Genomic DNA, 23368 nt, shown 5'->3' with positions numbered 1-23368 from the left:
GTAAGGGAGTTTTTTGCATCCTGGGATTTTCCTTTTTTCTGCAACAGTTTCTTCCTTTTGTTGTAAAGTTTGTTTTTGGCAGGAGACTACCAGATTGGCTTCCTTTTTTTGGAGGAGATTGTCTTGGTTCTGTTTGGGATGGCACAATTCATGCATGAGAGGATGTGCTCATACAGTGCCTTAGTGTAGGATTCAGCAGTCAAACTTTCAGTTCCCATCTGCATGGGTGTCATGAAGTTTGTCATTTCTGACTTGAGTAGCATGAAGTTGGCTTTGGAGAAGTTTTTTACGGAGGATCCCTTACTGGGAGTGGGGGTGGGGGAGGGATGTAGATGTCAAGGGTGATTAGCTTATGGTCAGACCTGACCAATGAGGGGGTGACTATAGGTGTGGAGCATCAATTTCCCATGTTGGTAATGACCAGGTCTAGGATATTGGAGCCCCTGGTGGGACTATGGATTAGTTGATCCAGGGCATTGGAATTTATGAATTCCAAGAACCATTGGGCAAAGGTGTTGGTACATGAATAGTTTTCACAGTTAATGGGAGGGTAGTTGAAACAACCCAGTATTAGGGTGTTTGGTTGTATCTTAATATTTTCCAGTATGTTTGGAAAGGTGTAGTGAGAATCTTGGGGCATGGTGGGGGGGATCTGTAGCAACCTACAATTTGGATTGCAGTCTTACCTAGTGTTAGTTGCACCTGGAGAATTTCAGACGTATTGTGTTGGGCAACTAGCCTGGTGGTGTGAATATCCTTGGTGAATATGGACACTTGTCCACCTTTAGTGTTTTGGTCCTGGTTTGGTGGCCGAAAAGTGTGGTAAGAGTTGTAGCCTGGTATTGGAGGGGTGATCTCTGGAGCCTTGAATCAGGTGTCAGTTAATGCGCAGATATCGATGTTCTCCATTTTTAGGAGTGCCTCAAGAGAGTGCATTTTGAGGTTTAGACTTCTAGCATTGAGTAACATTACCTTCAGATTTTGCATGCTTGTACCTGTTACGGTGGTGGTTTTGTCCTTTGAACTTAGCCTAAGAAAGGCACTATAGGGGTGGCAAGAGCCTTAGCCAGTAACCTGAATATTTATTATACTGTTTTGACAAAAGCTTTTATTATATTGTTACAGTGGGCAGCTTTTTCTTTTATCCCCTGGATGAGCATGAAAATGTTCCATAAAGATCAGCACTTTATCCTGTCATAATGAAATAAAATAAAATACACTTAATGATCCTAGTAAAATGACATCATTTTGAAAAAAATTCCAGTGATGACAAAACATGAATTAAGCAGGGTCATTATTTAACATTGTGGTAACTTCAGGTCTCACCTCCCCTCTAAGAAGATATTTTAAGTAATGCTTACCTCCAACATAGAGTGGTGAATCCACGTTAAGTGCTGATTGTTTAGCTAAATTTGTAATGCTTTTTGGGCTTCCTCCATCAACTGACAGGGACAGAGTTTGATCTATGGCAAACAGCTCCACAATATGGAAGTTACCATCATTAATGGTCTCAACACTGAAAGAAAAAATATATAGTATTTTTCAAATATCTCTGAATGTGCAGACATCTAAAATAAATGTTCTCCTTGTGTTAAGAGCAATTATACTGGTGAGTATGTAGAGCAAGTGACATCTAATTATCATAGACAAGCAGTCAGAAAAATATGATTTCCTAATATTTTAACTATAGCAGTGTTGTATGTTTGTTATACGCATACAGCACTATTCTGTTCAGCACCTGACTGAAGATAAACATTTGCTGTAAAAGAATACTTGTGGTAGAAGAAATGGCAGGTAGTTCCAGTATTAAAACTCTTTATTCAAACTCAAATGTATGAGCGCTTTCACAGATAACTTCTGCTTCTTCAGATACAAATACAAACTATCTACCACATACATTTTATACTCTAAATAAATGTACTGTTTTTACCCGCCTGAGAGGAGCCATGGAAGAGGAAATTGAAGAAATTATTGAGTCGGATTACGTACCAGAAAATGTCTATCAGAATAAGGTGAATAAATTAGAAAGACTGTTACATACTACTAGTAATATGAGCAACCTATTGTTTAGCTTCCATGAGAATGAGAAAGACTGTGACAATTTGAATATTAACATTGTAACATTTAAATCCAAGTTACATGCAATGGAGAATAATTTATTTAAATTGAAAGGCCACCAATATCAAATGTTTCATATGGAAGCTTGTGTAAAAGGGAATTGTACCTCGTGGGCTACGTATTTTAAAGATGCCTGCACTAGGCTCTAATGATCCTGAATTATTGGCTGAGTGGCAGTTTATTAACTTAGAGACTAGTATCAAATACATGGAAGCTTTAATTAAGCTTTCAAAACGGGAAGCAAATCATATATCATTGTTAGTAGAACAGCAGTATAAAGAACTAAAAGAACAATTTAATTCAAATTATACTGACAGATGTTTGAATGAACTTATAGGCTCTTTGGTGGTCTATGAACGTAAACTTTGTAGAATAAAACAAAGAAAGATGATAAGAGATCGTGGGGACTTCAATTTAGGTAATGTCTTCACTTGGACACGTAATGATATTATTATCTCAAAAGAATCTAATGGACATATAAATGGCAATATGATAGTGTGAGAACTAACAGAATGTCACGAAATTCTGAGAGGCATGCCGATTCATCTAATATCACAGAAGTTCCACAGTTGGAATCCGCTACTAATTTGAATAGTGAAATGGCGTCAACGACATGTGCTGAAGAGCAAATCATCAGAAAGAAGACGTTTCAAACTGTAGCCCAAGTACATAGAGTGGATGGGAGTTTTGGGAATATGGCGATTCCAACTAATATAGTGCAAGAGACTGTTGAACATGTAGAAAGAAAGCAACGAAGCATGCCGACAACTTTTAATACCAAACTGGTTTTTCCCCTTCCTATCAAGGAGACAGGAGACATGAGGAGGCGAATGAGGTGGAGAAGCAGGAGTCTAATAAAACGGAAGTTAGAGGAAGCAACAGGAACACCAACAATCAAAAAGGCACGGGGATCCAGAAGAAATAATAATATGGAACTTATCATCTCATATACTTATAACGGATGAAGTCCATGTTTTAAGAAAAGGACTGTCTTTTATCCCAAGTCAGAATGTGGACTTTACTGAGGTAATTTTTGATTTGAAATTATTTACTAGGAATCTTACTCTAAAATTGAACTATAATTGTAATGAAAGTGCTGAAAATATACAAACGTTTAAAAAAATTAGTACATATGTACCTGTACTCAATCCAGTAATTAATGCCTTTGAAAGATTGTGTATTAATGATATTCATAAAGCTAATGAAAATGTTAAAGCTAGAAAGTATAAGAATTATAACTGAATGAAAAAATGAGTATCTAGCATTTAAAGCACCAGAAGCTAATCATGATATAATAATACGACCAGCAGATAAAGGAGGCCCGATAGTAATTTATGATGTAGAACGTTATCAGAACGACATGAAAGTTATATTATCAGATGCTCATTTTTATTCTATTACAAATGAGCAAAGGTTCAACATGTCAAGAATGGTATTAATATAATCTTTATGGACCTCTTTAAAAAAGGCAGAATTGATAAAAGTTTCTATGATTATCTGGTTGTGCAACACCCTTTATTACCTGTAATTCAAGGGTTACCTAAGCTTCAAAAGGACCCCTTACGTCCAGCGCTAAGACCCATAGTGGCTGGACAAGGATGGACCACAGAACCAGCTTCAATATTCATAGAAAAAAACTCTTTGTCTATTACTGAATAGAATAACACACATTCTAAAAGATACAAAGCAATTTTTGAATGATTTGTTTAATTTTTGTGACAGCCATGAAAACTATGAAATGTGTATTTAGTAACCATGGATATTACATCATTGTTTACAATGATTCCAAATGATGAAGGGATGAGAAATATAGAAATGTTTTTCAGGTCTTATACAGAATTTGATGATGAAAAAATAGAATTGATTATTATGTTGCTGAAACTAATCTTGGAGAATAATATGTTTCTGTTCAACGATACCATCTATTGGCAGAAGCATGGCGTGGCTATGGGCACATCTTGTGTCAAATGCTACGCCAATGTAGTTATGGCCATGTGGGAAGAGAAATATATATTAAAAGGCGTTTGTAAACAGTACATTTTGTTTTATTAGGTTCATAGGTTCATAGGTTCATACTAGGCTATCTGCCCTAGGGCATTTATAAGCCTAGCCAGAATGTGTTTGGCTTTCGCCACCCATTTTAAATTTATTTTGCTATGCCCTTTTTCGAGGTTAGTATACTGTGCCTCTGTCTAACAGTGACACAGAAGTGATACCCGGGGTAAACCTATGATCTCCCATCCACTCATCAAGATTCCTCTTGAAGAGAGTCAATGAGGGACTCTGCCTAACCTGGACTGGGATTTTATTCCAGAGTGAAGGGAGCCTCTGGGTTATGAATCTGTCCCTCCAGCATGTCCTATATATTTCAGTGCTGAGGTTCAAGTCTCTCGAGTGCGTAGCTCGATGGGATTTGGATTTTCTGAGGTGCAGCATGTCCATTAATTCCGGGTTGGACATGGCTTTATACGTCAGGCACAGATCGCCTCTAAACAGGCAGTATGCCACTGAGTAGAGCTGGAGTTTCTTTAACTGGGCAGCATATGGCATCTGTTTGAGCCCTTTGATCCTCTTGGTGAGGTACTTTTGGGGTCTTTCCAGTTGCTGCAGGTTTGTGGACAACCTTTTTGTAATATTGGGAGGGACACAGGCACAGTTTGAATTTTTTTTGCCTATATCAATGATTCCACGGAATACTTAAAATTTTTCATTGATATATCAATAGAGGAGGTTCATTTTTTGGATGTTAATATCAGGAAAGATGAAAAAGGGAAGATATACACCAAGTTATATAAAAAATAATGTCATTGTGATAATTTTATTAATAGAACAAGTATGCACCCCCCCCCATATATATTTAAGAGTGTGGCATGTAGTTAGTTACTAAGGGCATCTAGACTTAGTGGTAGAACACAGGATTTTGAGCAACAAGTAGAACGGATTAGTCAATGTTTTATAGAAAGAGGGTATGACAAAAATGAGATAAGAAAAAACAAAGACATGGTTACAGGCTTAAGGGAAGGTACTGCTAAGCCTTATTTTACAAGGAGAAATAATATGTCAATGGAGGAGATACCTAATACGAAGAAAGAAAATAAAATAAGATTTCCCATGTTTTATTCTAGAGATACCAAATTATATAAAAACATAATAGAGAAGCATTGGGAGGTTTTAATGACAGATAAAGAAATTAGGTCTTTGCTTGACCCTAGACCAAATTTTGCCCATAAGAATATGTATTAATTGAAAAGGAGACTTTGCTACGCTAGGAATGAAAGTGTAAGAGGAAGGAAGGGACAGACATACCCTTGTGGAAAATGTTCTATGTGTAAACACATTAATAGTAATAATGAGTTTTTACATCCTGATACAGGAAGAATATACGTCTTTGATACTTTAGCTACTTGTGCCTCAGAACACATTGTTTATTTAACTCACTGTACAGTGTGTTCATGTTTTTATGTAGGGAAAACAGATAGAGCCCTTACAGATCAAAGTAGAAAGCACATGTATCAAATACAAAAAAGAAGTGATGTTAGTGCATTATCCAAGCATGTTAAGGTTAATAACGATACACATCATTTTTTATTCTTAGTTGTGGGTAGGACTTATGAAAACACTAGGATGGGAGATATCAGAAATATAATAGAGCAGCTTGAGGCAAAATGGATTATAAGCAGATTCTGGGCACGGGCTTAATGATAGGATACCAATAATACCAAAACTTAAAGGGAGACCATTAACTAAATGAAGTTTTTTAGTTGTAGGTTTCTAATTTAGGTGTTTACAATTTATATATATATATATATATATATATATATATATATATATATATATATATATATATACATGTATTTTTATAAATGATGGTTTTATATTTGTAGGAATGGATGAAGTGAATTAGTTTAAATGTGATTACTCTATTGTTTTTGTATGAAATGTATTTTTTTATTATTGTGGAATGTACCTTTAAGAAATAATTGTCTAATTATTTATTTAGAGTATAAAAGATATGTGGTAGATAGTTTGTATTTGTATCTGAAGAAGCAGAAGTTATCTGTGAAAGCACTCATATGTTTGCGTTCGAATAAAGAGTTTTAATACTGGAACTACCTGCCATTTCTTGGACCACAACTGTTGTTATATCTGTTTGCAGTTTCATTTTTTGTGGACTGATGCTCCTATTAAGGACAGTGGTGTAGTTTTCTCTTGGATTATTTGCTGTAAAAGGCTGCAGTAATTTTACCTGAGATTGAATAATGTGTGTAATTTTGTATTGAAATAGTCATTATTAAACTTTCAGCCACCTAGGTATATATTTTACTAAATGTGACTAATAGCAATATCTCATCATATGTATAAGAGCATGTAAAAGTAACTATTACCGTAGAGTTCCACTGTCACTGACTATGTTAAAATCATGAACTGTAACCAAATTTCTCTTCATGGGTTTGTAAATTAGGGTGTTTAAGGAAACAGAGTGCACTAGCAGCTAGTGAAGTGACACAACTAAGGGGTAGTAATGCATGATGAAGTGTGGATATGCAAAAGTTCACCAGTTACTCAAACGCACCTAACAAATGGCTCTGGTGCTTTGCACTTTTTCATATTTTGGGAATTCCCATTTTATGATAAGGGCAGTAAATGCTGTCCTCAGAATCTTGAAAATTTAAGTAACACTAACAGGATATATACACCAAGTTCAAAATGGCTGTATTCCTTTTCTCCTAGGCATAATAATCTTGGAATTAGTATATAAGTAAGGGGCTGTTTTACTGTTGTATGGATAGAACGCATACATACATGCATATCTGAGCACTCCTTGCACTGCAGAATTAAACAAATTATTTTACATACATTGATATACAACAGGCTTGCTACCCTCTTGCACGTAACATTTATCTGCACTTCAAAATAACTCTGCTTTGACACCTCGGTCTGTATAACTTTCTTCTTTTTCAAATATTTCTTTTCGTAGATGGTATTTTGCCTGATACATTTTGCCAAACAATATGAAGTTTGTTTAATTTAGGTTTAATGGAATTCTGTTTATCTTTACTATTTCAGCTATGTATTTAGTCATTGTTGCAACTTTATTGAGACATATTTGAATTTGCCCTACAGTCTGTTTTTGTGCTATATGCATACTTTATTTATTTAATTTTGTTTACTGGAAAGGTCCTTCTGGGAATTGAAATGCCCATCTTCTACTTTTATATCTCTGCACTTGTGTAGTATCCATAGAAGGGTCTATATCACGTAGCTGAAGTGCCGTAACTTCGACTGACATATGTTCAAACACATATGTCCGAAGTTACGGAACTTTGACTTCCTATAAAAAAATGAAAACACAACGGAAAAATTTAAAAAATTGTTGTATGCAGGGGGGCAAGCCACCCTGCACCTCCCACACCCCCCGCCACCTAAATATAGCAACTCCAAGATCGCACCACATTGAAGTGAATGGAAACCTCTGCTTATGGAGATTCCCATTCACACGGTCGAACATTTACATTTTCGAACAAATGGTCTGGACCATATGTCATTCGAAATTGTAAATGTTTGACTACGTGATAGGAACCCTCCATAGAAGACAGTGTTAGGATTGATACTGTACCATACCTACAGTTTGAAGTATGCAATCATAACTCTGCCCTCTATGGATACTGTACAAGTATATTAATATAGTACATTTGATTCCACTCAGAAATATTGAAAATATCTATTTCCTTAATCTGATATGATCCATAAATATGTTTGTTGACTTTCTGCTTAGAAATACTTTGTAAATAATGTTTACTGAGCATTTTTGTTTTGAATTATCAAAAAGGTATTTCTGTCCTTAATTTAGTCCCCTCACCACATTGCACTCTATAGTTGGCAGCATATTCTTGCATATTTCCTTGTCCCTTTGTTACTTTTAGATAAATGGTATGTATAGAGAACAGTTCAAGGCCTGATACTGATGCTTGTGATACTCCCAACTTTACTTCCACTTCTACTTTCATTTTATTGTCTGGTTGCATATGCCATGTCCTATTAAGTCACCCGTTAGCATTAGAAACCTACTGTTATTTATAGGATAATTTCATTTAATGGCAGTTTCATAGTAACTTTGTTTTGACATGCCTTATTAAATGTTCTGCTATAATGTGCTGTATGTTTATACTTGTGTATCTGAAATATGGGACACCCCACTGATGTTATTGTAGCTTTTTCTCCTTTTCATGGCCATGCACGTATGATTATACAGACTTGAATCTAAATACATCTTTCCATCAGGGACTGTACTAATGACATGCATATTGAGTAAGTGCTATGAATGAGAAACACAACACGGGAATGTACCTAAACCAGGACAACACTTCCATGATAAGAGGGATTCAGAGCTCTAGGTTAAGAAGAGTTGAGGGTTTGTTGCTACAAAGTTAATTTGACAGGTAATCATTTTGTATGCAGTTCCATTCTACATGTGGTTGAACAGGTGAGAATGGAACAGAATGTTTCTGAGTGAAGGTGAAGCGGATGAAGGAGGAAGCTAAGTCATAAAAGGCATGATGGGTTGATGGAAGAAATCACCCATTATGGGTTCATGCTGTATGTTTTAAAGACTGTAACTTCAAATTATTAAGTGCAAGAAGAGTGGAAAATATGGCATGTTCAGAACTGCAGCATCTCATAGAATTTCCTCACATCTGAGGTGCAGTGAACTTGGAGTTATTGTATAACAGTAGCAGAGAATGGGGAATTCAGAAGTGACTTGTCCCCCTGCATAAATACTTTCAATGTGAAAGAATTTAGAAATTATAAAACAACCTTTCAACATGAATTTTGTTTATGCAACAGATGATAATTTATACGAGATATTTTGAGATATTTTTGAGTAGGCTGTATGTGAGATACAGTACCTTGGAGTTAGGTTCACTGTCATATTTTGGTGACAATGAGATATTCAACTTGTTTTTATGTGAGATTTCTTTAGTTTTGATATTTCATTAGATATATTGCTTTTAGCCATACAACTTTTATGTGTTTTTTGTATATTTAAGTATTTCATTAGACATTACTTCACTTGGCGAAAGCATATGGCAGCGTCCACGAAAGCTGATTTTGACAGTACTCTGATGGTTCAAGTCCCAGAACCTCTGGAAGAATTAGTGCAACATATGTAAAAGGACCAGAATGACATAAGGATGAGAAGTGTTCATACTCACAAAAGGGTTCCCAGTGGAAGTGGAGATACATAATGGTTCATTTCACAGACCAGTGCTGTTCATACTGGTGATGGACTACATTAGCAAACAGGTTGGAGAGAACAGATCAACAAAGCTGCTGTATTAAGACAATGTGGCATTACAGGCAAACCGAGAACAGAAACTTCAACAAATGACAGGGTAATGGAATGCAAAACTGAAGGCACATGGGATGAAACAGATTACAGGCAAAACAGTTGTCATGGCACCAAGTGGGGAAATCAGAGAAAGATGAAAACTGAGGTAAAAGGTAAATAACAAAGTAGGCTAAGAGCTTTAGGTATCGAGGAGGAGTGAATGAAGACAAGGAAAGTCAGAATGAGGATGTTAAAGCTAGAATCGGAACAGCTGCAGACAATTGGCAAAGAGTGTCAGGGACAGTGTGTGACAGAAGAATGCCAATAAGATGAAAAGTAAGGTGTGCAAAACAGCACAGCCAGTACTTCTGTGTGTGTCTTTCGGCTTTTCCCGGTTAGGGGTCGCCACAGTGGAACTCCGGTCCGCTAATGATCGGTAGTTGATTTTTACATACCAAGTTACCAGCTCTGACACACAACCTTCAACGAAGGTACGCCCATTCACGCATGTCTCCACGCAGAAGACGCTCTAGCTGAGAATCGAACCAGACAGCGTCTTACTGTGAGGTGACAACGCTACCGCAGCACCACCACTGCGTACTTTTGCATGGTACATAAATCTAGGCAGTGAAGCCAGAGCGGCTGAAGAAGCCAGAGCTGATGAGATGAAGTGAGTCAGATGGATGGTAGGATGCACACTGTACGATGGATGACAAATGACAACATCAGGGCAGACGACATAGTAGCTCTAATTGCAGAGAAAGCCAAAGAGAATAGAGTATGGTTGTTTGGTCATATGGCAGGAAAACAGAAAATAATTTGGGGAAGATTTGGGAGAAACAGGAAGAAGGCAAGAGAGAATGAGGACTTCCATCAAGAAGATGGATTTATTGTGTGAATGAAGACCGGTAACAGTCAGGCATGATTGTTGAAGAAGGTAGAAGAGTGGTATTGAATTGAGAGAAGTGGCAGTAGTTGAGATGACACCCTGACCCCTGTGAAGAAAATGGGAAAATAAGAGAGTGATGATGATGATGACTAGCAAGATGCACGTCACTTGTTTCATGTTTAAAGTAGTTCTAATATTGGAAGGTATACATTTGTTGACTATTGTAATATAATCCTTACTCTCATATTTGTCATGGGTGTCATTATTGATTCAATCATTAATTTTTATTTTGCTGCATTTATAAGAAGCAGGTGTTTATCTGGATACTGACTTGTAATATGGCTTGATGATTTACATGGCAATTTAATCATTATATTTGAGAGATATTAAATGACTTGTCAAACTGCATTGTGCAATTTATAACTTCTTTATGACTAACTCTGCAATGATGATTGTAGCAGATTACTGAGCGTAACATCTGGTAATGACTGTGGTTACTGGTATTGATTATAAAGCACTACTTTAATTCCAGAAGAGGTGAGATCTGATGTAGTGACAGGAAATAAAATGAACATTTTCTTTACATGTTTCTTTTACAAAGTCTGTGAGGCATTGCTTGTGGGTGAGGGTGGTTGCTGATGGATGTTTCCTCTTCAGACTTACTATAATTCCACTCCTTTCTCTAATATAAGCTTCTGTTACTTAATGTTTAAAAGTATGATATATAGGTCATTTTCCTGGAGATTTTTTTTTCATTGATTTATAAGCTATTCATGAGCTGAAAGACATTTTTTTCTGATAACTTCCAGGCTGCAAATGTGGCTTGTTTAGCTCTGCATTCCACTCATCACTTTACCGTGTCAGTTTGTTGAAAGCTAATACTATCTATGATACACAGGTAGTTACAGGTTACTGTTCTGTTTTGTTTTAGAAAGATACTAAATTTTATATAATTTGATTTTTGGTTGTTAGTGACATTTTAATATTGCTTTCAGATAAGACTGACTGTCATTTCTACTAGTTATCTTCATTGTAACCATATACCTTAAACGAAGATAAAAAAAATCAAAGAGAAAAAGGTTAAAAAAATAGATTAAAAAAACAAAAACAAAACCAAAAAAAAAAACAAAAAACAGATGTAGCAGTCCATGAAAAGAAGACAAAAGTAGCATTGATCACTGAAATTGCTATACCCACTGACTACAGTGACTTATGTAGACTGAGGCACTAAATCATAAAATAGTAGGACTTGCAGTTAGAAATGAGGGCAGTGTGAAAGAAGGACATGCAGTAGTAGCAGCAGCAACAGGACTAATAACAAAGAACCCACAGTCATATTTAGATATGCTATGGATACATCTAACTCTGTATGAATTGCAGGAGGAGTCATTTCTGGGCACAGTGCGGATGCTGTGAAGAGCACTTTTGGCTAACATCAAAGTTCAAAACAATCCTAATTTTATGAAATTTAATCATACTTTGACTTAGGAATGTGGTCTGTTCATGTCATGGTATTATAAACTGAAAAGATTTGGAGAAATTAAACCAACAGCAAAAGAAAATGTGTCATTAGTATGATTGTACAGGTACCATGGTAATAGAGAAGGAATAAAGATATACAGTGCACACTTATGTACATTATTGTGAGTGGGATGACATATGTTTAAATGTATTTATTCCTATTTTAAATATCAGTTTCTATAATATAAATTAGAACATATAAGTAAGCTTAGATTCAAATATATGAATATATAATATATGTGAAGGTGCTTTTTGATGTTGATGGCATCCCAGCAATGACATGTTTTTATTACTTTATTGCCAAACTTTCCTTTCTTGGTAACGTTAGCACCTGCATCACAATAAGGACTACCTATGCCCTTTTGTCACATGCTCTGACAAAGGCTACTGTAACCATCTTAGGCTGTTGTACCCATATCGTCCCTATACCAGTTCCATACATTGTGACAAGCCTTAGCTTCCCAGCTGGGTCTCTGACATTACAGCAATGGTATATGCCAGCTGGGAGCCTTCGTCCCTCCTCTCAGGATGGCTATGCTGATACTCCCTGCCTGTCCCATCAAGCATTCAAGCTGCTGTTCAAACATGGTTACCTGGGTCATATTTCAGGCACCATCCCTGTACACCATTGGTACGGGTAAACCTGTGCATGTTTAATTGTTCCATAGTTCACTATCCAAATCTACAGATATTTATGATCTCCTTTACCCATCCCATCTCTTTTAGTTGTGATTTTATTTCTTATATTTTTTCTTACACACAGTGAGCTGTTGGAATGTTTGTGTGGAATTCAATATTCTAGTCTTCTAGTCATTTTTTTACAGTATTAGTCATTCCCTCTGATTGTCTGTAGAAATCATACATGGGACACCTGATTTTGTTCTCTGTGTAAGCTTAAGCAGCACAGGATTTTCCTGTACAGTGGCCTGTATAAGATGAAACTAGAGGGGATTTTTCATGGTCAGAAAATGTAGTTTTTTATTTACTGCTTTTTTTTTACAAGTGGATGTGTTCCAGTAGTCCAAGAAACGTTTTCAGGAGAGACTTGGAAAGCATGGATCCCTGTGCACCATTATTATTTTCAATTGATTTTACATTAATGAAAGGAATGTACAGCTTCCTGCAGCTGTATGTTTGCTGAAAGTGGCTGAGTTATATATAAGGGCCGAAAAAATTCTAACAACAATTGATCAATGCAAAATACAGTAGCTTACTTACATAGTGGCACACACATAAGTATTCACACAATAGTCAGTAGTGCTACTCATTTCCTTTAGATCAGAAAAAATGTATTAGGAGGGATAGCATTGGTTCAGCTTGATTTGCTCTATTTCAGCTGAGCATTGTTTGGTTGGCAGTGGATGAGTTGAGAAAGATATCACTTGGGAATATTACAACCGATAGGAGAAGAGTAAGAAAATGTGGACAATGACATTGGGGGAAAGATCTCATTGTACAGTGAGTAGATACAGGTACACTATGGATTATGAGTGATGTGGATTCTCTGTGCTGCAGGAATAATGTAATGGAGATTTGCAGCACTAGAAGCAGATGAATTTAACATGGATAAAGAGGGACAATGTTTGTGAAAGTGTTTGTACGTATGCGCTTATGTGTGAGTGTGTGAGTGTGTGTGTGTGTGTGTGTGTGTGTGTGTGTGTGTGTGTGTGTGTGTGTGTGTGTGTGTGTGTGTGTGTGTGTGTGTATGTATGAAAGTGTGCATGTGAACTTAGTGTGTAAAAAAGTTATATGAGCAGTTAAAGTGAGGGAGTAGGCTTCATTAGGTGACTCTGAAACAGACAAAGGCATATTTATCCATTACAGGTTCATAGGTAGGTATTAGGCTATCGGCCCAAGGGCCTACGTAAGCCTAGCCAGCAAGGTTCCATAGCTTATGCCACCCAAGAAAGTTATTTTTCTGTGCCACTGTCCACCAGAGACACAGAAGTGATCCCCGGGGTGTATTTCCTATTTCCCATCCACTCATCAAGATTTTTCTTGAAGAGTGCTAATGAAGAACTTTGCTTGACATAGATGAGTAGCTTGTTCCAGAGTATAGGAAGTCTCTGGGACAGGAATCTATCCCTCCAGCATGTCCTGTTTACTGTGGTGACAAGGTTTAGGTCCCTAGAGCATGTAGCTCGGAGGGATTGGGATTTCTTTAGGTGTGGGATTTCTTTAGGTGTAGCATGTCCAACAGCTCTGGGTTTGACATAGCTTTATATGTTAGGCAGAGATCACCTCCGAGTAGGCGATATGCTATGGAGTAAAGATGGAGTTTTTTGAGGCGGTCAGTGTAGGGCATTTGTTTGAGGCCAGTAATCCTCTTTGTGAGGTACTTATGTGGCCTTTCCAGCTGCTGCAGATGTCTTGGGAGATACATTCCAAAAGGGGCGTTGTACTCTATAATGGGTCTAATGAGTGACAATTAGAGTGGAACAATGACCTCTTTTTTCCTGGATGAGAACCCTTTTATGATGAGGTGTGCCATGTAGAGGGACTTCCTGACTACTGTGGCGATGTGACTATCAAAGGAGGGACTACTGTCTACCTGGGTACCAAGGTCTCTTATCACGCATTCGGTGTTAAGTAGATTGCTGCCTATGTGGTAGTTCATGAGTACAGAGTTTTTACCAAAGGGGATGACACTGCACTTTTTGGCATTGAGCTTGAGGCCATGGCTCTGACACCAGGCATCTGTCTCAGTGAGGCCCTTCTGTAGGATGTCCACATCATTTGGGGACTTGACTATGGCTCCTAGTTTGCAGTCATCTGTGAACTTCATTAGCCAGAGGCCTTCTGTGTTAGCCTGTACTTCAGAGAAGTAGATACCAAACAGGAGAGGTCCCAGGATGGAACCCTGTGGTACTCCACTTGTCACTGCTTTGAGGTCAGATTTGGAGTCTGCAACTTTTACAGTGTGGGTTCTGTCAGTGAGCCAGTTGGCAACCCATCTTGTGATGTAGGGATTTATACCTAGTTTAGTGAGTTTAACTATAATTCTAGAATGGGGGATGGTGTCGAAAGCCTTGGCGAGGTCAAGATAGGCTGTGTGAACCACCTTACCCTCATCCACGGCTTTGGTGACTGCCTCAAAGAAGTCGATCAGGTTCAGGAGGCATGATCTGCCTTTCACAAACACAACTTCTATAGTACAGAGTAGGTCTGCATGTTGCTGCGTAGGCATTCTAGGGTATGTTACTATTCCAGAGAAAACTTTGTCCTCTGTAGAGTCTAGTACTTCAGAATTCAAGTATAGATGTACCAGATGTCCCGCGCTTCACAGATTAATTTATCATCCTCAGACAAGGTGCTTCAGCAGGTTAACAAGTAGACATCTAAAAGTAGTACATATTTATATAGGTTCATAGGTTCATACTAGGCTATCTGCCCTAGGGCATTTATAAGCCTAGCCAGAATGTGTTTGGCTTTCACCACCCATTTTAAATTTATTTTGCTATGCCCTTTTTCGAGGTTAGTATACTGTGCCTCTGTCTAACAGTGACACAGAAGTGATACCCAGGGTAAACCTATGATCTCCCATCCACTCATCAAGATTCCTCTTGAAGAGAGTCAATGAGGGACTCTGCCTAACCTGGACTGGGATTTTATTCCAGAGTGAAGGGAGCCTCTGGGTTATGAATCTGTCCCTCCAGCATGTCCTATTTATTTCAGTGCTGAGGTTCAAGTCTCTCGAGCGCATAGCTCGATGGGATTTGGATTTTCTGAGGTGCAGCATGTCCATTAATTCCGGGTTGGACATGGCTTTATACGTCAGGCACAGATCGCCTCTGAACAGGCGGTATGCCACTGAGTAGAGCTGGAGTTTCTTTAACCGGGCAGCATATGGCATCTGTCTGAGCCCTTTGATCCTCTTGGTGAGGTACTTTTGGGGTCTTTCCAGTTGCTGCAGGTGTCTGGTAAGGTACATCCCAAAAGGGGCATTGTACTCAATTATGGGCCTGATGAGGGATGAGTAAAGAGGCACGATGACGTCCCCTGATCTAGATGTGAATCCCTTCATGATTAGGTGGGCTATATAAAATGTTTTTCTAACCACTTTGGCCACGTGGTTATCAAATGAGAGATTGCTATCAACTTGGGTCCCCAGGTCCCTAATTACTTCTTCTGTACTTAATGGATTACCACCTATGTGGTAATTTGTGGGAACTTTGTTTTTGCCGAAGGGGATGACTATACACTTTTTGGCATTTAGCTTGAGGCCATGGCTCTGGCACCAGTTGTCTGTTTCTATGAGGCCCTTTTGGAGGATGCTTGTGTCGGCTGGAGAGTCGATTATGGCACCCAGTTTGCAGTCATCTGCGAACTTGGTCAGCCACAGTCCTTCCGTGTTGGCCTGTACCTCCGAGAAATATATACCGAACAAAAGAGGTCCCAGGACTGAGCCTTGTGGGACACCACTTGTAACTGGTTTGGAGTCTGACATGGCTCCAGCAATTCTAACCATGTGGGTTCTGTCCTTGAGCCAGTTTGCAATCCATCTAGTGACATAGGGGTTTATATTTAAGCTGGTGAGCTTATCTATAATGCCCGAGTAGGGTATTGTATCAAAGGCTTTTGTGAGGTCCAGGTAGGCTGTGTGGACCACCTTCCCCTCGTCAATGGCCTTGGTGACTGTTTCAAAGAAATCAACCAGGTTTAAGATGCAGGATCTGCCCTTAACAAAGCCGAACTGGGTAGGATCCAGTGTTTGTAGGTCCCCAATATCTTTATTTATGAGGTCCATGATGATCCTTTCCATAGCTTTACAGACCAAGCTAGTCAGGCTTATGGGGCGATAGTTTTCAGGGTCCATTGAGGCACCACCTTTATGGAGAGGGACCACTGTTGCTGTACGCCACTCTTTGGGCACATATCCTGTAGTAAGGCTGAGATTGAACAGTAGTTTTATGTTTGGGTTTAGCTCTTCTTGGAGTTCATGTAGGATGCAGCCCGGGACACCGTCTGGTCCCATTGATGCTGTGTTTTTTGCTTTGGAGAGGGCGGCTCTTACCTGAGCATCTGAGATGTCAGGGGGGCAGCACTCTGCTGGGATAGATATTTGCCCTTTTGTTGGAGAGGGGGGGGGGGGTTTGTGCTGAACCTGTCAGCTAGGATGTTGGCAATGTCTGTGGGTTCGGTGTATTTTTTGCCATTTTGGACTAATTCTGAGCATATCTGGGAATTACCACCCAGGTTCCTAACATAACTAAAGAAAGTTTGTTTATGACTGGGGTCCACCAGACAGGACGTCTGCATTTGGAGGATTGGGTCTTGGTTTTATTTGGGATTGCATGATCCATGCATTCCTGAAGGTGTTCATAGAATGCGTTTATAAAGGATTCTGCGGTCTGGGTCGTATTTTCCACAGGCCCGGGGGCTTTGAAGGATTCCACCTAAGTTTTGAGGAGTGTGAAATTTGCTTTAGAGAAGTTTTTCACTGTGGTTTTCTGGGCAGGGGGTGGGGTCGGGATGTGAATATCCAGTGAGATTAGTTTATGGTCTGATCTTACCAGTGAGGGATACACTTCTGGTCTGGAGCATAGAGTCTCCATGTTGGTGATGATCAGGTCCAGTATGTTTTCCCCTCTTGTGGGAGTGGTAACAAGTTGTTCCATAGCATCTGAGTTTATAAATTCTAGGAACCTTTGGGCTAGGGTGTTGGAGCTAGAGTAATGCTCCCAGTCTATGTTTGGGTAGTTGAAGTCGCCCAATATAATGGTGTTTGGAGAGACCTTCATATTTTCCAGTGTTCTCAGGAAGGCCGAGTGGGGTTCCTGGGTTTGGGAGGGTGGTCTGTAGCAGGCTATAAACTGGAAGGCAGTTTTACCCACTGTTAGTTGCACATGGATAGTCTCTGATGCTTCGTGCTTTGCCACCAACCTGGAGGTGTGGGTATCTTTGATGAATATCGATATTCCCCTCCTTTTGTGGTTCGGTCCAAGTTTTGGGGCCGAAAAGCATGGTATGAGGTATAACCTGGTAGTGCTGGGGTGCTCTCGGGAGCCCTGAACCAGGTTTCTGTTACTGCATAGATATCGATGTTCTCCATGCTAAGGAGAGTTTTGAGTGCGTGCATCTTGAGGTTTAGACTTCTGGCGTTGAGTAGCATTACTCTTAGTTTCTTATCCCTTGTGATACCTATGGAGGTGGGTTTGTCTTTTGAGCCTTGCCTAAAAAAGGCACTATGGGGGTAGCAAGAGCCTTTGCCAATATCCGAAAGCCCAGGAATGACAGGTGCAAGCCGTCCCTAGCGAAGCATCGTGGCTTGTCGAGCATATCATCCCAAGCTGAGAGGCATTGGATCCCCTTTGAATGACACCAGTACTTAAGCCAATTGTTGAAATTGATCATCTTGTCTTCATATTGTGGCATCATTCTAGGTGAGGGTAAGATGCTACTCAAGCTCATATGTGGAAGAGTTGGCAAACTAATGCTTGCATGTCCAGAGTCACAACAACTGTGCCAGTGATCGATTATACTGCGCAGCTCATCTATCCAGTTACTCATTGTTTATCTTCAAATATGTCAACATATTTACTCACTCCATCAAACACTTGCTTTAGTTGTGCAAGGAAAGTGTTAAAGAACTGATTTCTGAAAATTATTAAAAATTATGTAGCTACTCAGGTGAACCCTGTGGGATTAGCATCCTGGGTGCCAGATGAATCAATGATCTGGGTGGAAGTGGAGTGATTAAGTAACTCCTGCCTGTCTCTTCTGGAGAGGGGTGTCATGATGGCAAACTGGGGGTGTGTCCAGGGCACAAGGTCTGTTAGTGAAACTGAGCCATGACAAGCAGCAGATGCCACATTTTAGGGTGGGTGAGTAAATGAGAGACACAACAATACTTAGGAAGATGGGCAGTTCCTTTGCTGTGCCACTGCATACCCCGATCATGATGCAGCTCAGAGAATGGGGCTTAGTCTTCAGAAAAGACCTTGTTTCTTCTGAGTTATGCAACGAGTACAGAGATGTGGTTTGTTTTACTGGTAAGGTAGAACTCTAGATATTTGAAGATTGGTGTTATTTCAGGTGTAATGCAGTTAGGCACGTGCCTTTTTAGAAATAGTTTTCTTCTGAGTAATTAATGGTTTGGTTCCAAAAGCAGTGATTTTTTTGTTGCAAGGACTTTTATTTTTTTTCTGAATGACTAAGACAATGTAGATTACTAATGTTACAAGACACAGCAAATATTTATATGTGAATGCAGACCCGTTCTATTGCTAAGGCACTGAAAATACAATGGAGGAAAATAAAATTAGAAAGAAAATCTGTGTAAAAGACCGCAGCTATATTATTCCACAATGTTTTTAGATACTTTTAGTGTTCAGCAATTTATCTTAAGGTAGCCTGGCAGTATACTGTTCTAGACAGTTCATTTACTAACAGATAAACTAAAATTATACTCCTTTTTAATGAATGTAAATATCTGAAAGCCTTGCTTTAAATAATGTCCACACAAAACCAACATCTGACCCAGATGCGCTAAAAATAATATATATATATATATATATATATATATATATATATATATATATATATGAGTAAACAAATACACATGCATTACCTGTAAATTGCTGATGCTGGATGAGCTCCTGTATCATAGCTGACACGTACACGTCCACGGTAGAGTTCCACTGCAATATGGTCTTCATTGCCTTTGTAAAGCAAAACACCATTGTCCTCATCTGTAGCAATCTGAAGTACAAAGTCAGGTCATATGAAGAATTGCTTAGAAACAAGCATATACATTTCATACTCTAAGCACAGAAATGTCTGAGCTGAGAAGATGAGAAATGCATTTTGCCATAAAAATGGAAACATAAACTGATATTTTTTAAAACCCATTTGCAGTGTATAAGACAATACTGGTGAAATAAATGAGTACATTTCCGAGAAAATTGTCTTCTAACTACAAGCATGTCTTCTGTGAAGCCAGCAGTTAAGATATTACTGATGTAAATGTGGCTGTAGAGACCGACCTCTACTTCTGCCCTTGCTAATGGTCATGGGCTAGTACTGATATAAATGTGGTTGAAGAGACTGGCCTCTACTTCTGCCCTTGCTAATGGTCACGGGCTAGTGAGCAGCAGCAGTTATATTCCAGGTCAGCAACATGCATAGAAACTAGGAAGGTACGGATAAGTTCTAGACATTAACTCCCGTATGCTAGACAAAATATTAACTAGAGTAAAGGGCCTGTAAACTAGAAGCCCTTGGTAAGTTACTTGTTAACATTTGAAAGATAGTCAGTTAGTGGGGAAACCTGAAGACCACATATTATTCTGAAAAGGCTGACCAAACAAACCCTCATGAGATAATAAAGGGAAGACTAGGGTAAATAAGGGAAGAAACAGTAGCACCTGAGGGAAGAACAGTAAAAAGAAGGACAAAGGTGGTAAGAGAATGCTCACTAGAATCTGAAAAGCTGTATCAGGAATTGGAGGGATGTTCAGATACAAAGGTGCACAAGAAGACAGAGAACCAGTACAAATGAAAATATGGTGACGACTGAAATCAGGGGACCGCTGAACAGAACGCTATTAGAAAACAGCTGATAAAACATGCTTTGAGGGAGAAACACAGGCAGCTAATGGCAAGCAGTAAATGGATTCAGTGTCCCATAGACATGAGAATGCCGTCAGTATATTTTATTTTCATGTGGCTTACAGGAGACCTCAGGTGTTCTGATGTTGGCTAGGGTAACCTCAGTAGAGGCAGAAGAAGCCCTGACCTAGGTAAGTGCCCTGCACTAACAGAATGGTATTCTAGTCATTTAGAACTCTCCAGTAGTTAACTGTCAGAATGGATATATTGTTCAGAAACAGCTATGTTTTTAAAATCTGCAGTACGTTAGGTCATGTACTTATGACAAGTCCTAAGTATTGTGGCTTCTCCCTTTGTATTAATGTGAAAGTGACAATGTTTTATCATTGTGGAAATCCTTCCAGTTCTCCTGAAGTATTGCAAGCATAAAGTTCCTTTCTGAATGTGTACAGTCATGCAATCACATAGACATTATATCAGAAAACATTTACTGAACACACTCTGAATTACATTTCTTTACAAAGTCAGATGCCACTTCAAATCAAGACAGCCAGCCTGTGCAAAACCATAAAATAACCTTGTCTGAGATGACAATTTCTTAAAAAAACAAACCCCCAAAAAACGCTTTCAGCTGTTAAAAAATAATAAAAAAAATCTGTCATTTGCTTTTGCTTTTTATGTACCTAATGGGTGTCTGGTATAAACACAAACACATTCAAGACATACCAAAGCATCTGCAAATACCTATGCTTCCCAAATGTCTTCTTCAAATCCCTGCCACAAATCGTATATAATCTGTATGATTCCTCCAGCTTCTGTAATCTATTAGAGAAACACTTTCGGAGAAGTGTTGAATGGTCTGTACCTGGAAATTGCTGCACACACAATTTCTTTCTTCTCCTTGGCCTAAGCTACAGCTATCATATTTATTAGCCTAAGTTTCCTTCCAATTTCAATTCCACTGTGCATTAAGGTAAGAACTGCAGAAGATTTTCAGCCTTAGTGTGTGTGCATCATATGTGTATTCAGTCAGGAATCATGGCTGCAAAGATTAAGGAAAAATGCTAGTTCTTTGATTTCAGGTGCTGACTCAAGACAGGTTTGAAGGCAAGTAAATGCTTGATTTTCCATATCTACAACTGGTTTTCACATCTTAAAAAACACAGCTAAAGCTATTCAACTTCTTAGCAAAAGAATTCTGGACAAAGTGAAAAATTAATTAGGAACAAAGTTCAAAAATCAGGAACAGATTTTAAATATTGCTGTTATGAACATAGAAAAGTGTTAGAATAACAGGTTTTGCATTAAAATACATTTTTTCTGGTGGATACAAAGCAACTCAAATGTCTTCCTTTATTTAGTGACTTGTATCTTCAGAGATTTGCCAGAAAAGCACACATTTTATGAGGAAAAGATCACAAATATGAAGCAAAAATCTAGATATTCTGTGAAATTTTTGACAATTTCAAGGGATGAACTAAGATGCTTTATTCTCGCTTCACTTTCCTCCCTCTATCTTCACTTATTTTTTTTTTCTCCATGGCTAGTTTCTAATTATAACTTCATGAAAAAACTTTGTTGCATTGACTTTCACAAATAACAGTGACTGCAGAGTAAAGTCACTCAAATGTAAAAAGCACATAAAGTGAAAAGAAACTGCAAAATGTATTTTTTGGGGGGGGTCACCTGCATCGCCATATCCTTGTTACTTATATATACCAATTCCAGGTTGCATCATCTCAGGGAAAGGAGAAATGCCAAATACACTGCAATATTGACCTTGTGGGAGAAAATGCAGGCATTAACTCACTAATTATCATTTAATTGCATACCGCTCAACTGTCCAGATGTTCACATAATGTTCAGATTTTTGCCTTATATTTACGGTCCATTCCTCATTAAGTTTTTTTCTGGCAAATTTCTGAGGATGTAAGTCACTAAATAAAGACATACATTTGAGTTTCAGACTTTATACCTTTCAGAAAATGCATGTTTAACTTTTTAAGGTTATATCAGTTAAAACTCTGTCCATATTTTTGGGTCTTTGTTCCCCCCCATTACGTGAGGATCTGTCCAAATTTCTTGTGGTAAGAGTTGGAGAGTTGCATTCAGATGGATGCCAATCACTTGTATGTCAATAATTTCTGTGTCTAACACAAATCTGGCACCCTTCTAATCCCACATTCAAATATGATTTCATCTACAACCATCTTACCTACTTGTATTGCTAAAATTTACACACTCACTTTACTCTCCCTTCTTTTCACAATAAACAGGAACAGTTTATTTCTTCACTTAATGATTCATTCTTTCAGTTCAGAAGCCATGGTTACTGTTTCCTACTAAAGATGTCCCTGCTGGCAACTCTCTAATGCCATATATGCCCTTATGTGTCCACTTTTCATCCAGGCAATAAAAATGATAGTTGAAGTACGTTGTCAGCCAGTGGACATAATTACTAAAAGATTAAAAAGCCCTATAGAAAATCGCATTTCAGTTATTCTTACAAGGGAATTCCCTTATACTATCTTGATAGGTTCTTCTTTTTTTAAAATCATTAGTGTATCATACATACTGTGAGTTACCATAAGCCACCACTATTTCTAGGATTTACATCTATAAAACATAGATCAGACTTTGTTCCAGTTACCACACCTCATAAAATAAAGAAATACATATGCATGCACTGCTCTTTCATTATACATAAAACATAATCAGCTCAATTCTTAACACTCAAATAACAGAATAAAAACATAAGTATGGTTTCTTATCACATGCTCAACACACACAGTCCAGTCGAACTGTGAAACCTGACATTACCAGCTGTCTTAACTTTCCTCCCTTTCAGACTTATGTTAGCTCTTGATCTGGAGCAGAAGTGAATTTTGCATTCAGTCTTTTGGAGGTATGCTAGTATTTGACATGCCAATATTCGGGGAAAGGTTGTGGTCAGCTTGACT

At 38.4% G+C, this 23368-nt stretch overlaps 1 protein-coding gene across 7 annotated transcripts in view; it reads right to left on the bottom strand.

Moving 5' to 3' along the window:
* The window catches only part of SLIT2 (slit guidance ligand 2), a 1414056-nt gene that overhangs the window by 37156 nt on the left and 1353532 nt on the right, over nt 1-23368 (bottom strand). For all 7 annotated transcript variants that reach the window (XM_044062070.1, XM_044062072.1, XM_044062071.1 and 4 more), the window contains 2 exons: nt 19429-19559; nt 1362-1516 (listed from right to left, as the gene is read on the bottom strand). In XM_044062070.1, the coding sequence (XP_043918005.1) occupies nt 1362-1516; nt 19429-19559 (286 nt within the window). The remainder of the gene's footprint in view (nt 1-1361; nt 1517-19428; nt 19560-23368) is intronic.

The sequence above is a fragment of the Protopterus annectens genome, chromosome 2.part1 (genome assembly GCF_019279795.1).
Source record: "Protopterus annectens isolate FY-2018-M chromosome 2.part1, PAN1.0, whole genome shotgun sequence".
In the NCBI taxonomy this organism is placed as follows: Eukaryota; Metazoa; Chordata; order Ceratodontiformes; family Protopteridae; genus Protopterus; species Protopterus annectens.
This window is presented reverse-complemented; position numbering and strand designations above follow the sequence as displayed.